Here is a 12,695-nt window from a genome sequence, read left to right on the forward strand (position 1 = left end):
AGCCATTGTATCCTGGTTTCCCTGTCCAAAGCTGCCCGTGCAGGTCTAGGAAAGCTGGGGACATGAACAGGTCATCCAGGCAAATGGAGGTGACACTTTGCCTGGCTTTCCTGCTGCCATGACCCCACAGCCTGGGGTGTCCAGGCTTCAGTGGGTGGGGCAGGCTCTGCTAGGTGTGAGAGAGGACTTTGCTGTAGTCCCCGTCGCCTCTGTGCTTTTCCTGGTCCCTTTTCTATCCGTTAGGCCTGAGCAAGACAGGCTTGCCAGCGGCTTTAGAGCCACAAGGCCTGGGTTCAGATCCTGCCCTCTGCCTGGCCACGTGTACGTGAACAAGAGACCTAAGCCTCGAGTCCCTTACGTGTGAAGTAGGAATGACAGTAATACCTATCAGGGTCATCGTGAGGACTAAAAGAGCTAACGGACCTTATGAAGCCTCAGAGTAAACGGGTCGTGTGTCCTCTCCCCGCTGCCCACGTTTCCCTGAGGGTGGGTTCTCGCCCGACCCAGAGCAGCTGTGCGGCTGCTGAGCGGGGCCACACGCAAGTAGGCTGGGATTAAACCCGAGCTGTGAGAGGAGGAGAAGGGACGTCTCTGGAGTGGAGGGCGACTGATACGATGGGAGGACTTGGAAAAGCTTCCCACTCCCCCAGCCCATTCTGGCTACGATATCAAGCTCCAGAGAGAGAAGCTGACAAGAGAGGAGGTATAAAAATACAAAGTACAAAAATAAAACTGAAAGGAAACTGCCAGTGGACTGGCTTAACTTACGAGATTCAGGCATTGCATTCACGAACCTTGAAACAGTTTAAAATCCTCACTGCTTACAAGTTGGATGATGGCTGCCGTTTTGAGATTTTTTAAGAAGTGGCCACAGATTGACTATCAGCCATTTAAAATATGTCCTTACGGGAAGAGAAGCTAAAGCCGGCCGAGTGGCTGGGGTCCTTCCGGACCTGTGGATTTGCTGAGCACTTAGCCCTGACAGGGCTCAGGAGGAGACACCACCCAGGCCCCTGCCATCCTGTCCCATGGGACTGGTTTTCATCCCTTGCCTGCCTTTACGCTTTGTGTCAAAGTATATAGAGGTTGGGGGCACATTCTGAAATTGTGTATTCCCACGTGTGAAAAACTCTGGCTCTTGGTGGTTCTTTCAGGGCTTAAAGCCCCTTTTTAGGAGATTTTAATTCCCATTCCTCTCACCCTTGGGCAGTGGCTTAACTATATCTGAAGAAATGCCCTCCAGTTCTCCTGTAGGGTAGAGGACATAATGCTACCTGGTCTATAAACCAAGTAGAGTTAGCCAACTCCATCTGCGCCTTGGTGTGGGGCCATTCTGTAGCTCCCTAGTACTTGTCCCTGCGAGGATAAGCGCATCCTTAGTCGGGTAGTAGGAGGGGAGGGAAAGTAGCTGATGAGCTGAGCCACCCCCCATTCCTCACCAGCAATGACAGGAGCCAAGAGGCTGCACCAGTCTTGCTTGATGGCTCCACCTGTAGTCCACACAGGCTAACTCTGTAGGCCTGAGGTTTATTCCAGTTCATTCTCACCCTCTTCTCCTCTTCTCCCTCCAGTGTATGTGGTAGAAGACCAAAGAAGAGATGACCTGGGACCATCCACCTGCCTTACAGCCTGCTGGACTGCTCTGTGTTGCTGCTGTCTCTGGGACATGCTCACCTGACCAGGCCGGTCCTCCTTTCCTGCCAGCTCTGCCACCACCTCCAATAGGTGTGCCAGCCCCCATCTCTTCTGATTGCTGTAATAAATGACTAGCTCTGCACAGAAACCTCTACTTTCAGCACTATGGGAATCTAGATTAGTGGGGGTTTGCTGCTGTTTCATTCAGTGACTTGATCTTTTTGATGTTCGAAATACATTTCTTATTGATCTTTAACAAATGTGCTAAATGATTCCTTTTATTGGCCAAAGGCTTAGTTATGAAATATATATTTATGATTTTAAATTACACATTGTAACAAACGACAGAATAATTTTTCTCTGCTAACACCCTCGAAGTTTCAATAAATTTGTCCAAACCTCACTTGTCTAAATTACTCCAGCTATAATCTAAGCTACCCTGAGTCTGTTTGCATGTCTCCTGGACTGTCATCGTTTGACTCCTCATTTGCTCACTGAGGCAAGTGGGGGTGTGTCGGCCAGTGGCCACCGTGCAGAGTCTGCCGAGGAACCCACCTACCTTTTCATCCTGCTATTAGCTGAACCATGTGGCTGCTGTGGTCACGGGCGCCTGGCGAGCATTCTCTCCCTGTCACTGGGCAGGAGCATTTGCCACCGCAGCTCGTACCTGCCTTTACAGAGAGCCTAGGAAAAGGGCCTTTTGGTAAGTAGGCCTTGCTCCCTGGAAGCCTGGAAGTCCACAGTCACAGGGTCCAGACCTGAGGCTTTCTTTTCCTGCTGTCCCCTCCCACGCCCTCACCCCGAACTAGTCAGCCACACCACTCGTCTCATCTTTGGCCACAAGGTGGCACTGACCTGCCATAGCAGCACGTCAGATTTTCCTGCCTGCCGGGCCCCGCCCATGCCACAGAGAGGCTGCAGCTGACAGCTCCCCCCTACTCTGCCTGCCTTCCCTGATAAATGTCTAACTACCGGTTCTCTCTGGGCAGGGGGACCATGAATGCTCCCACGATGTCACTGATCGTGGAGCTGGGAAGAAAAGCACAGGAACGCACCATTAAGTGCATTTTCACCACCCAGACACAATACTATTAACCTCAGAGTTAATGGTCAAATGTAGTAATATAATTAGGAAGGGATGAGTTCTGAATATTTATTATCCTTGTTTTTAACATAATTTGCAGCTTTACATAATCTTTAATACTGGTTGTGTTTAACAACTGGCTTGCAACAAAATTTCTGAAAATTGAATAATTGGCCCTCCTGAGCCAGGTCCAGCACACCACTCGCTGTCCCAGAGCCTCTAGGAAGCCTCAGGATTATAGTGTCCACCTTACAATACAGTCTTGAAGATGCTGCTCATCATTGAACTTTCTTCTGGAACGCTGAGAAAGCAGCAGGGAAAGGAATCTTTAGGCAGACTGCCACAGAGGGACGGCTGTTCTTTCCTCCTCATCTGCATACTACAATTACATGGAGGCCCAGAAGCTGAGGAGGTCAAAGGTACAGAAGGAGAAAAAAGAAGAGGACAAGATCCCACTCCCCAAGGAAGGAAAGGCTCCAGTGCAGAGGGAGCGGGAGCTGAGGCCACTGCCTCTCTCACTCTGTTCTCATCCCTCAGCTCAAGAAAAGCAGACTTACAGTGGGGCGGGTGCCTTTTATTGGTCTGGTCAGTGCGTGCGGTGGCAGGCTCAGGGGGAGCTTCCTTCTCTGTCCTGGCTCTCATCTTCCCTCTCCTGGGAGTTTGTGACTCACCCCAGGAGAGAAGAGTGTCCAGGCAGGGTGGCAGGCAGAGCCAGGGTGAAAATTACAGGGTTGGGATCTGAGAGGGATTCACGATGATGTAGAAGATGTGTGGTTGCTAGGCCACCCAGCTAAAACGTCCATCAGAGCAGGGGTCAGGAGGAAGAGCTTCCCCTGGAGGCTCCCTACTGGGCCCTTCGTGCCATCAGCATCTCCCGGATGTTGTCCTCAGCTTCCTTAACACTCCGCTCCAGGTAGGATTTTTTCTGCTGCAATATGAGAAAGAAACGAGGGTTAGGACCAGGGTGAATGGGCCAGGCTGGCAGGCCCAGGCTTTATGCCCAAAGGTCATGGCTTCTCTTTTGCAATGAGCAACTTCCAGGAGCACACTGTCTAATGGGGCCAGGGGCGCACTCCTGCCCCAGTGCTTCCCCACCTCCAGCCCACGGGCAGGGTGAGGGGAGGGCTTGGTACAGGAAGCAGAGGTGCTCTCCCCCCAGAAGGAAGTGGACTCTGAAAACAGGCATCTCGGCACATGAAGTTATATCAGACAAAGGCCAGGAAATTCCAGAACAAAGCTCCTGCCCCATAACAGACTATCTCCTTTCACGGTTTTCCATGGTCCAGGCCAGGCGCCTGCAGCCGCCGTGGACAGTGCGTGCTCTGCTCCGGCGGCCAGACTGCAGGCTGCGGCAAGCGCAGCGCACGCTGCACCGAGGCAGATGAGTCAGGATGAAAGGGCTTTTCCAATGAGGCTGCTGCCTGCCAGGAATCCAGGCTGGTGACACACTGTATAAAACAGACTCGTGGAAGTTTACCTCCTACCCCATCTGGGTCCTAGATTACAACTCTCAGTTTACACAAAGAACTTTTACTGCTTTCAGGAGCCACATGTGGACCCGGATTACAGAACATTAGTCAAAGGAAATGATGTCTGTACAGTATTTGCCCTGTGCTCACCCCAGAAGTATGGTGGCTTTACCACTGGTCCCTGCCCTGGGGACATAGTTGTGGCTGTGTTCCACTTAAGAGACATGAAATGAAGGCTCTTTTTAAGGAATATTATTCATGGCCTGAAGGCATACTCACAATGGTCACCTCCAGGGTCCACGTGGACCGAGCCACACTGGAGCCAGCAATGCAGTGTCTGGCCCGGGCAGCCAGGCGCCCTCTGCCACCCCGTTCACCCCAACAGCTGCACACTCAGTTGACCCCTGAATGCCCACAGGACTCAGGGGAGCCGGGGTATGCTCAGGGCAGAGGGCAGGGGAGCTGCACATCACTGCTTCAAGTGGCACCACAGCCTGGTACAACAGTCCTCGCCTGGGAACTGACCCCCAACCTCTGAGACAGGAAAATCAAAATGAATGCTCCACGCCTCGCCTTCACCATTAAACCTCTACAGATCCCTCCCTCCAACTTACCCCACTCTCTGTCCAGACAGTTATTACATGATACACTGAGGGGCTTTTTCCTACAGAAGCCAAACGCTGTGGCATACACAAACCGTTACCAGTTCCTTCGTGAGCCTCTGATTCCTGTTTGTCCTCTCCTAACTTCAATTTCCTGAAGACTGGGAAGAGCACTTTCTACTCCTCTCCCATCTGTCCAACGCGCACACAGTTCCTTACAACGCATCGGGAGCGCCATAAAAACTCACAGTGACCGCGATAACAATTCGATGGCCATAAATGGATGCTGTTGCTAAGGAACTTTGTCTAATCACACTGCAAACCTGATACAGTCCTATCACTGTGGTATCAGAGTGAGAACTTAAACTTCCTTTGATACACAACTCTTAGACTTTACCTGTGGCAAACCTTCAAGGTGGTTTTCAGTTTTCGGCATTGCCCTCTAACCCCATGACATGCATAGATTTAAAACTCAAACCCAGCACCACAAAAAATGTTCAGTATTCGAGGTGATGAATATGTTAGCTAGATTGATTTAATTATTCTACATTACATTTATAAACCATAACATCATTTTGTACCCTATGAACTGATACTATTAGAAATGACTGATTTACAATAAAAAAATAAAAAAACTCAAACTTCAATGATTCCAGCGGGGGCTTTGAAGCCTTGCTCCCACAAACAGAGCAGGCCTAGGAGTCCGGCCCTTCTGCTTCGACAGGTCAGCTCGTAAAACAATAAAACTAACCATCCCAATTTCCCTTGCCCTGGACTCTGAAACCCTTGAAAAACGGCTCTATGTGATGTCAGCCTCAGCACTGCTAGATGCCACATGGGGACAAGGACTGCTGTGTAAGCTCCAGGGGGCATCTGAAACCAGCATGTTCCGCCAGCAGTCCCGGGAGGCATTTGCTGTCCTCGCTGCAGCATCCTTCTTTCTTGCTGAGCGATCTCCCTCAGAACGCTTTCCCCAGGAAGTTTCCCTGGTGGCATCAAACCACAAAGCTCTGGGTGCAGTAGCATTCTTGTGGGGCCTTGTCCTGGTGAGGGAGTCTGAGATTCCCCGTGGGGCTCAGCCTGGCCAGGGGACGACATTGCTGGAGCTGCTGCTCACCAGCCTGACATTCTTTCTGCTGGGAGTCAGACGGGGGCTGGTGTCTCATTCTCATCCTCTCACAAAGGAAAGAGGTTCAACTACCTAGAATTTTCTGACGTGACACAATCTCTCAAAGAGACTCCTAAAGTAATTCATCTTGTGACACCGCTGTCTCTATAGACTTTGTTTTTCTCTTAGGAACTGTCTCCAGCTCTCCTCTAAATTAGTATTTTTTTCCTGTTTGTCATGTCTTTGGGTGTAGAAAAGAGTTTTCTCCTCTCTGACCCTCTATTTTCCCATCTGTAAATTGAGGATTTGGACAATACCAGTGAATCCCTCCACCCACCCACTACACCCCACTTTTACTCTAGCCACAGAACCCGCTTCTCAAATGAACTCTTGCCTTAAAGACTAAACAAACAGAACAGGTAAAATGGAGCTCGGAGGAGAGGGGAGACGTGGCAGATAAAAGCAGCCCTGCTGGATTGCCTCCCTCCAATCCAGGCTACAAGGGCAACAGACAGGACAGGTTCCCTTCTGTCCCTGATGGTCAATGACAGCTGTGTCCTCAAAGACCCTCTGCTCCGAGTCCCTGGTTCTGACCCCAAGTCTGAACTACCCTGGCCACTTGTCCCTTGTGCTGAATCCACAGCTCCCAGGTTCTGCAGACCACTGCCAACTTTAAGCTCTACTATTAATCGAAAAAAGGCAAAGGCCACCTTCTCACTGTCTCTCCCATGACTTCCAAATTAAAAACCCAAGAACATCACTGATTCTCACGTTCAGTCAATTGGCAAAACTGTAAAATGGTCAGAGGGTGCCACCCACCCACAAGGGGGAGTTAAATAAGAGCCTAGGGATTCACTGAGGCATCAAGTCTTGGCAGACTGGGGGCACAATGTGGAAGAAGGCAGAGGAAACAAGGGGGAAAAGAGAAAAAAAGAGGCACCAAGAGGGCACAACAGAGAAGTCAGAAAGGGAAATGAGGAGGGTGTGCAGGGCCACGGGCGCAGGAGTGGCGGCGGAGCCCGAGAGTGCCAGTGCTCTGCTCTGCAGGGGTGAGGAGCGACACCACGGGCAGGGGAGGCAGGCGAACCTGACCAGGAATTTGAAGCTAAGAGACAGGGTACAAGTGATCCAAGGACGTGTCCAGTGGGGAACTCGTCTGAGTACGTTAGCTTCATTTAAGTCCCAGAGAAAGCTCAGCCTATCAGTCTGGGAAAGACAGAGTAGAAAGCAAGCTCAAGCGAAGCACAGAGCCAGGAGCAACTGTTCCAGTGCACGTGGCGCTGCTCAGCTTCATCCAAAGAAATCATTCCCATTTGCAGCACCAGACTGAAAAGGCATAATGACAAGCCAGTGAATTGTGTCAAGTGATGGGGAGCTGAAATGGGCAGCGACAGTAGGATCAGAGATTAAGGGGAGGAGGAACCTATCTAAAGAAACGGCTCTTAAAGTGTGATTTCTGTATCAGCTGCATCAGCAGCACCTGGGAACGTGTTAGAAATGCACATTCTCGGGGCTCAACCCAGACCCGTGGAATCAGAAACTCTGGGGGTGGAGTCTAGCAATCTGTGTTTTCACAAGACCTCCAGGTGTTCTGACACACACTAAAGTTTGAGAATCAAACTTTTTGTTCTAAATCAGGAGTCGGCAAACTTTTTCTATAAAGGGGCAGATAATAAATATCTTAGGCTTCACAGGGTTGCCTCTGTTACAGCTGCACAGCTCTGCCCTGCAGCACAAAGGGCACAGACGAGGTATGAACAAACGAGTGTGGCCTAAATGAATGGGCATGGCTGTTTCCAAAACACAAAAACAGGCAGCAGGCTGGATCTGGCAGTCTGGCTGTAGTTTGCCAATCTCTGTTCTTAAAAAAGATGGAGCTTTCAAGGGTAGGACTGAGTCCAGCATGGAGACATGTCAGATTTTTTACTTTCAATGAAAGCTGCCTAATAAGGACGCAAGTTCCAACAATCCATCCTTCCATTCATTCACTCAGCTCTCACTGCCAAACCATTTCCCCTCCTTTGCCCTTGCAAACCCTGGTTCTTGAGGTTCACGGCTCCATGTTCTACCACCTGACTCCCCGCCCCACACCCCCGGCTGCTGAGATTTACGGCTCTCCTGGGCACTGCCCCTTGCTCACCGCCGGCACCCCGTCTTTCTCCACCACTGCTGAGCCATCCAAGGGGACTTGGAAATTCTATTAAACTTCCTTAGTATGTCCACTTGTCTGCCCTCCACAATAACTCTTTCATACTTTGTCTTGTCTCCGTAAATCTCCTAGACTCCCCTCTCCCCTAGGCTCACTGAGAAAATAAAAGCAATCCGATGAGAACTCCTTTGTCTTCCTGCTACCAAATCTACTAACTGACCTGGACCTGTACGTGTAATCTCTTCTCTCCCTACTGTTGAAATGTGTAGTATCCCCATGTTTTTAAAGGAATCCAAACACAGCCCTTCCACTTTGACATCATTCTATGCCCACGTGCCTTCTCAGAAACTTCACTCACAGTTATCCTTTCTCTTTCTTCTGAATCTCCTATTTCTTTCTCTGCAAGATCTTCCTGGTGAAGCAAATCACCTCCCAGTCCCCTGTAGGCACTGCCCCCTTGCTCCCCTCCTCTTCTTAGCAAAACATCTTGAACCAGTAGTGCGGAGGCAGCGTCTACACCGCCTTATGCCCCAATTGCTCCTTGGACCTCCCCAACCGCTCTCCCATCTACCCTACTGCACTGACTGTGCGCCGGTCCGGTGATCTCTATCATGCCCAAAGCAGCGGTTACTTCTTCATTATCCTCTTAACCTCTCCGCAGCAACACAATTCCTGAAATGCTTTCTTCTCGTAGCTTTCATAACGCCATGTTCCTGTTTCCTCCTACATCACCGGCTACTCCTTCTAAGTTCACCTTTGCTGACCACCCCCTCTCTGCTCAACTTCTAAATGCTGGCATTTTCCAGGAAGCTGTTCTGGAACTCCGCTTCTCCTCATCTACATTCTCTTCAGAAACCCTCATCTAGTCTCGCCGGGCAAGGTGGCACACGCCTGTAGTCCTAGCAACTCAGTGGCTAAGGGGAAAGGATCGCTTGAGCCCAGGCATGTGAAGCTACAGTGGCTATGATCACACCACTGCACTCGAGCCTGGGTGACAGAGCAAGACTCCATCTCCTAAAATGAAAAAAGAAAGAAAGTCTCCTCTAGTCTCATAGCTTTAAACATTATTATGACCCCTAAAGTTATATCTCTAACCTGACCTCCCCTTAATTAAGTCCAGCTTTATATATCCAATTGTTTATAAAGCATATCCCCTTAAGGTATCAAGTCTACACTTTACATGTTTAAAACAAACACAGGTGATTTGTAGTCACACCCAGCCCCCTTTCGGTCTTCCCTGTCTCAATGAACGGCACTCCTCCAATTGCTCATGGTAAAAGAAAACACACAAAAAATAAAGGAGCCATCACTGCTGCTTTTCTTTTTCTCAAACCCCACCTCTCCCATCCAATCCAAATCTTATTAACCATTTCCAAAGACATTCCCAACCATACCTTTCTTTCTAGCTAGCTCCACTGCCGCCATCCTAGTCCGAGCCTCCGTCATCTCTTGCCTGGATTGTCTGCCACGGATACTTTCACACCTAATTCGGGTTGGCCTCTGCTCAAAACCCCCTAATGGCGTCCCCTCACACTTAGAACAGAATCCAAACTCCTCAACCTGGGAAATAAGGCCCTACCTACCTGATCTGGGCCCTGTCAACCCCTGCAGCCCCATGACCACTGTCTCCCTTTCACTCACTTGAACAACCCCACCAGACTTACTCCTGTCATAAGGCCTGTACTACCTGTGCTCTCCACCTGGAATGTTCTTCCTCTAGATATTTTTAAGTGGCCGGTTACTCTTTTCATTCAGATCTTAATTGAAATTTCACCTTTTTAGAGAGGCCTTTCTGATTACTCAACTAAAGAAGGTCCCAGTAACTCTAAAAGAAACTATACAATAGTTTCTTGTTTATTTCTGTATCTCAGTGTAAGCTCCAAAGAGTAGGGATTGTGTCTGATTTGATTAATGCTTCACCCCTAGCACCCAGAACTGGCACATAATTCATTTAACCAACATGTATTGCATGCCCAGTATATTTAAGGCCCAAAGAGCACTGGGATTAGAGCAGCAAACAAGTTACACACTTACTCCTAGAGATTACACTGTCGCAGGGCACACAGACATTAAAGGCTCTGAGGGAAAAGCAGTCTCCAATGAAGGAAACACCTGGTGTAATCAAGGAAATCACAGAAGCACTTCTGACCTCGGCTCTGAAGGACAAGGAGGAATTAACCAGGAGGGGAGGGTGCAGTGGGGAAGACAGCAATTCCAGACAAACGGGGCAGCTTGTGCAAAGGTCGAAGGAGCACGGCAAGTGTGGAGAACCAAACGGTGCCAGTGAGACTGAGCAGAGAGAGAGAGAAAGGGGGATAACACAGAGGGGTGAGGCTGAGTCAGATCACGCAGGGTCTTAAGCCATATTAAAGTTTGGGTATTTCTCCTGAAGGCCTTGGAAAGCTACTGGGTTTTAAGCAAGAAAGACAAAAGTCAAATTTCCACTGAAAACAGACTATCACTCTGAAAAAGAGAAAGTAAGTTAGAACAGAGCTTCCCGCAGAAGGCCCTATGAGTCGCTAATGGGCAGCAGATCTGCCCAAGATATTGATCCCTTCAGGCCCTGGAGTGGCTGGGTGGGTCCGGGGCAGCCAAAGTCCCCATGGGCAGCTGCCTCCAGACTTGAGCACTCTGTCCAGTTGTCCTGGTGAATCGTCCAAATAAAATTTTCTGTGTGCTGTGATGTTAAAAAAAAAAAAAAAAAAAAGGCTGGGAAGCACTGGATTAGAGAATACAAGTGTGAATGCTGGGAAGCTATGAGGACTTCACCACGTCCCTCACCATAACCATCAATGGGTATCAGAAGTTGGCGGGGGAGGATGTCAGGAATGACTCCCAAGATGCCTCGCTTGGGCTTACACGCTGGCTGGCTGGTGTTGCCTTTCACTGAGATAAGAAACAGAGGGGGAGGACCAGATCTGGAAGGGAAGATTATGAGTTTTGTTTTGGACATAATGAGTTTAAGGTACTTGTGAGATATCCAAGTGAGATGTGAAAAGCAAACTAGATTGGGTCTGAAGTTTGTGGAATAAATCTGGGCTGGACATAATAATTCTGCATACAGGTGGTACTTGAAGTCATGAGAATGAATGAAATTCCTAGAGAAAGAACACAGTTTAGAGAACTTAGCCTTGAAGAAATTCAATCTTTTAAGGTTGGAAGGAAGAGAAGGAATCGGTAGAGGGAAACTGTGACATAGCAACCAAGAGAGGAGCAGTTCAGGAAAAAGGCTGCAATCGCTAGAAACCACTGGACGTGTTCAAGTAAGAGGAATGACACCAAGTCAGAAATGGCTGGGGGCTAGAGAGGGCAGTGCTACACCAAGTGGCTTCTAGGATATCTTGCAACTTTGAAAAATTGAGACTTGACCCTAAAACTCTATGAAGGAAAATTGGCTGTTTTCATTGTCACAGAAGAGGCTTAAGAGCACATGTAATGCAGCATCAGGACAAATAACTGTACCTCCTGTCTTCAGTGAGACACTGGGCTTTGTGCAAGTCTAACACAAGTGCTGTAGAAGGATCAGTATAATCGTGCCCAAGGAAAGGACTAGGGGGCTGAAATATTATGTTCAGGAAATAAAGGAGCTAAGAGAATGTACTTCAGAGACCACCCAATGACACGGCTAAGAATTCTGTGCAGGACAAATGTACTAAAGGTATACTAAACGTAAGTATTTGCCTGTTTCAGGAACTGAGCAAAAGAGATCAGGAAAGGTAGCACAGAGAGCACTACCAATATCACCACCCTGAAATCCAACCCTGGGATCTTTGATTCCTTTCTTGAGTAAACAAACAAAAAACTAAAAAGTACAGCCTATATAGAACAGACTTCTAAGTCTATCATATGTGAAAAACAACTGTACCATGAAAACGAATTTTACAGAAGACATTTCCAATATACATTATTTTTCTTCTGTTTTTCCAGAATCAAAAAGGCAAGTATTCATCAATAAGAGGAACTAAAAGGACTATTAAAACTCTGCAAGTCTTCTAAATGAGCAAAAAAATTAAAACAAAAAGTCATACTATTTCAATTTGTCTTTAATTTGTTCCAGTCTTACAAGAAGAGCAAGAGGATTAAGTGAACAGTGTTTATAGTGCAGTTTGGCCTGTAGGCATGGCAAAGGGTAGGTGAATAAGGGTGTGCCCACGGAGAGAGGAAGTAAGGGCAACACCTTGCATTCCTGGAAGTGGAGGTGTAATTGACTCAACTGTGGGGGCAAGACTAACATGCAGGTAAGTGTGGCAAAAGCCTGAAGTCAGTCTGACCTGGATCTCTGCTCCAAGCAAGTCCAGCATTCCTATTCTCTTACAACTCAACAACGAAAAGACAACCCAATTAAAAAATGAGCAAAGGACTTGAGCAGATGTCTCCAAAGAAGATATATTAATGGCCAATAAGCACACGAAAAGCTGTTCAACACCATTAATCACTACAGAAATGCAAATAAAAACCATAATGAGAGACTACTTTACACACACTACAATACCTATAATCAAAATGTAAAATAACAATTGTTGGCAAAGATGTGGAGAAAATGGAACCCTCATATACTGCTGGTGGGAATGTAAAACGGTGCAGCTGCTGTGGAAGACAGTTACTCAAGAAGTTAAAACATAAAAATTATCATACGACCCAGCAATTC

At 48.2% G+C, this 12,695-nt stretch overlaps 2 protein-coding genes across 2 annotated transcripts in view; one reads left to right on the plus strand and one right to left on the minus strand.

The window, feature by feature from the left end:
• CYSTM1 (cysteine rich transmembrane module containing 1) overlaps nucleotides 1–2,038 on the plus strand; it is a 55,577-nt gene extending 53,539 nt beyond the window's left edge. Inside the window, exon 3 of the mRNA XM_045550959.1 lies at nucleotides 1,572–2,038. Within this exon, the coding sequence (XP_045406915.1) occupies nucleotides 1,572–1,678 (107 nt within the window). The 3' untranslated portion in view covers nucleotides 1,679–2,038. The remainder of the gene's footprint in view (nucleotides 1–1,571) is intronic.
• Nucleotides 2,039–2,774: 736 nt separating this feature from the next.
• The window catches only part of PFDN1 (prefoldin subunit 1), a 44,853-nt gene continuing 34,932 nt past the window's right edge, over nucleotides 2,775–12,695 (minus strand). Inside the window, exon 4 of the mRNA XM_045550957.1 lies at nucleotides 2,775–3,647. Within this exon, the coding sequence (XP_045406913.1) occupies nucleotides 3,564–3,647 (84 nt within the window). The 3' untranslated portion in view covers nucleotides 2,775–3,563. The remainder of the gene's footprint in view (nucleotides 3,648–12,695) is intronic.

Source organism: Lemur catta, chromosome 5 (genome assembly GCF_020740605.2).
Source record: "Lemur catta isolate mLemCat1 chromosome 5, mLemCat1.pri, whole genome shotgun sequence".
NCBI classification, from domain to species: Eukaryota; Metazoa; Chordata; class Mammalia; order Primates; family Lemuridae; genus Lemur; species Lemur catta.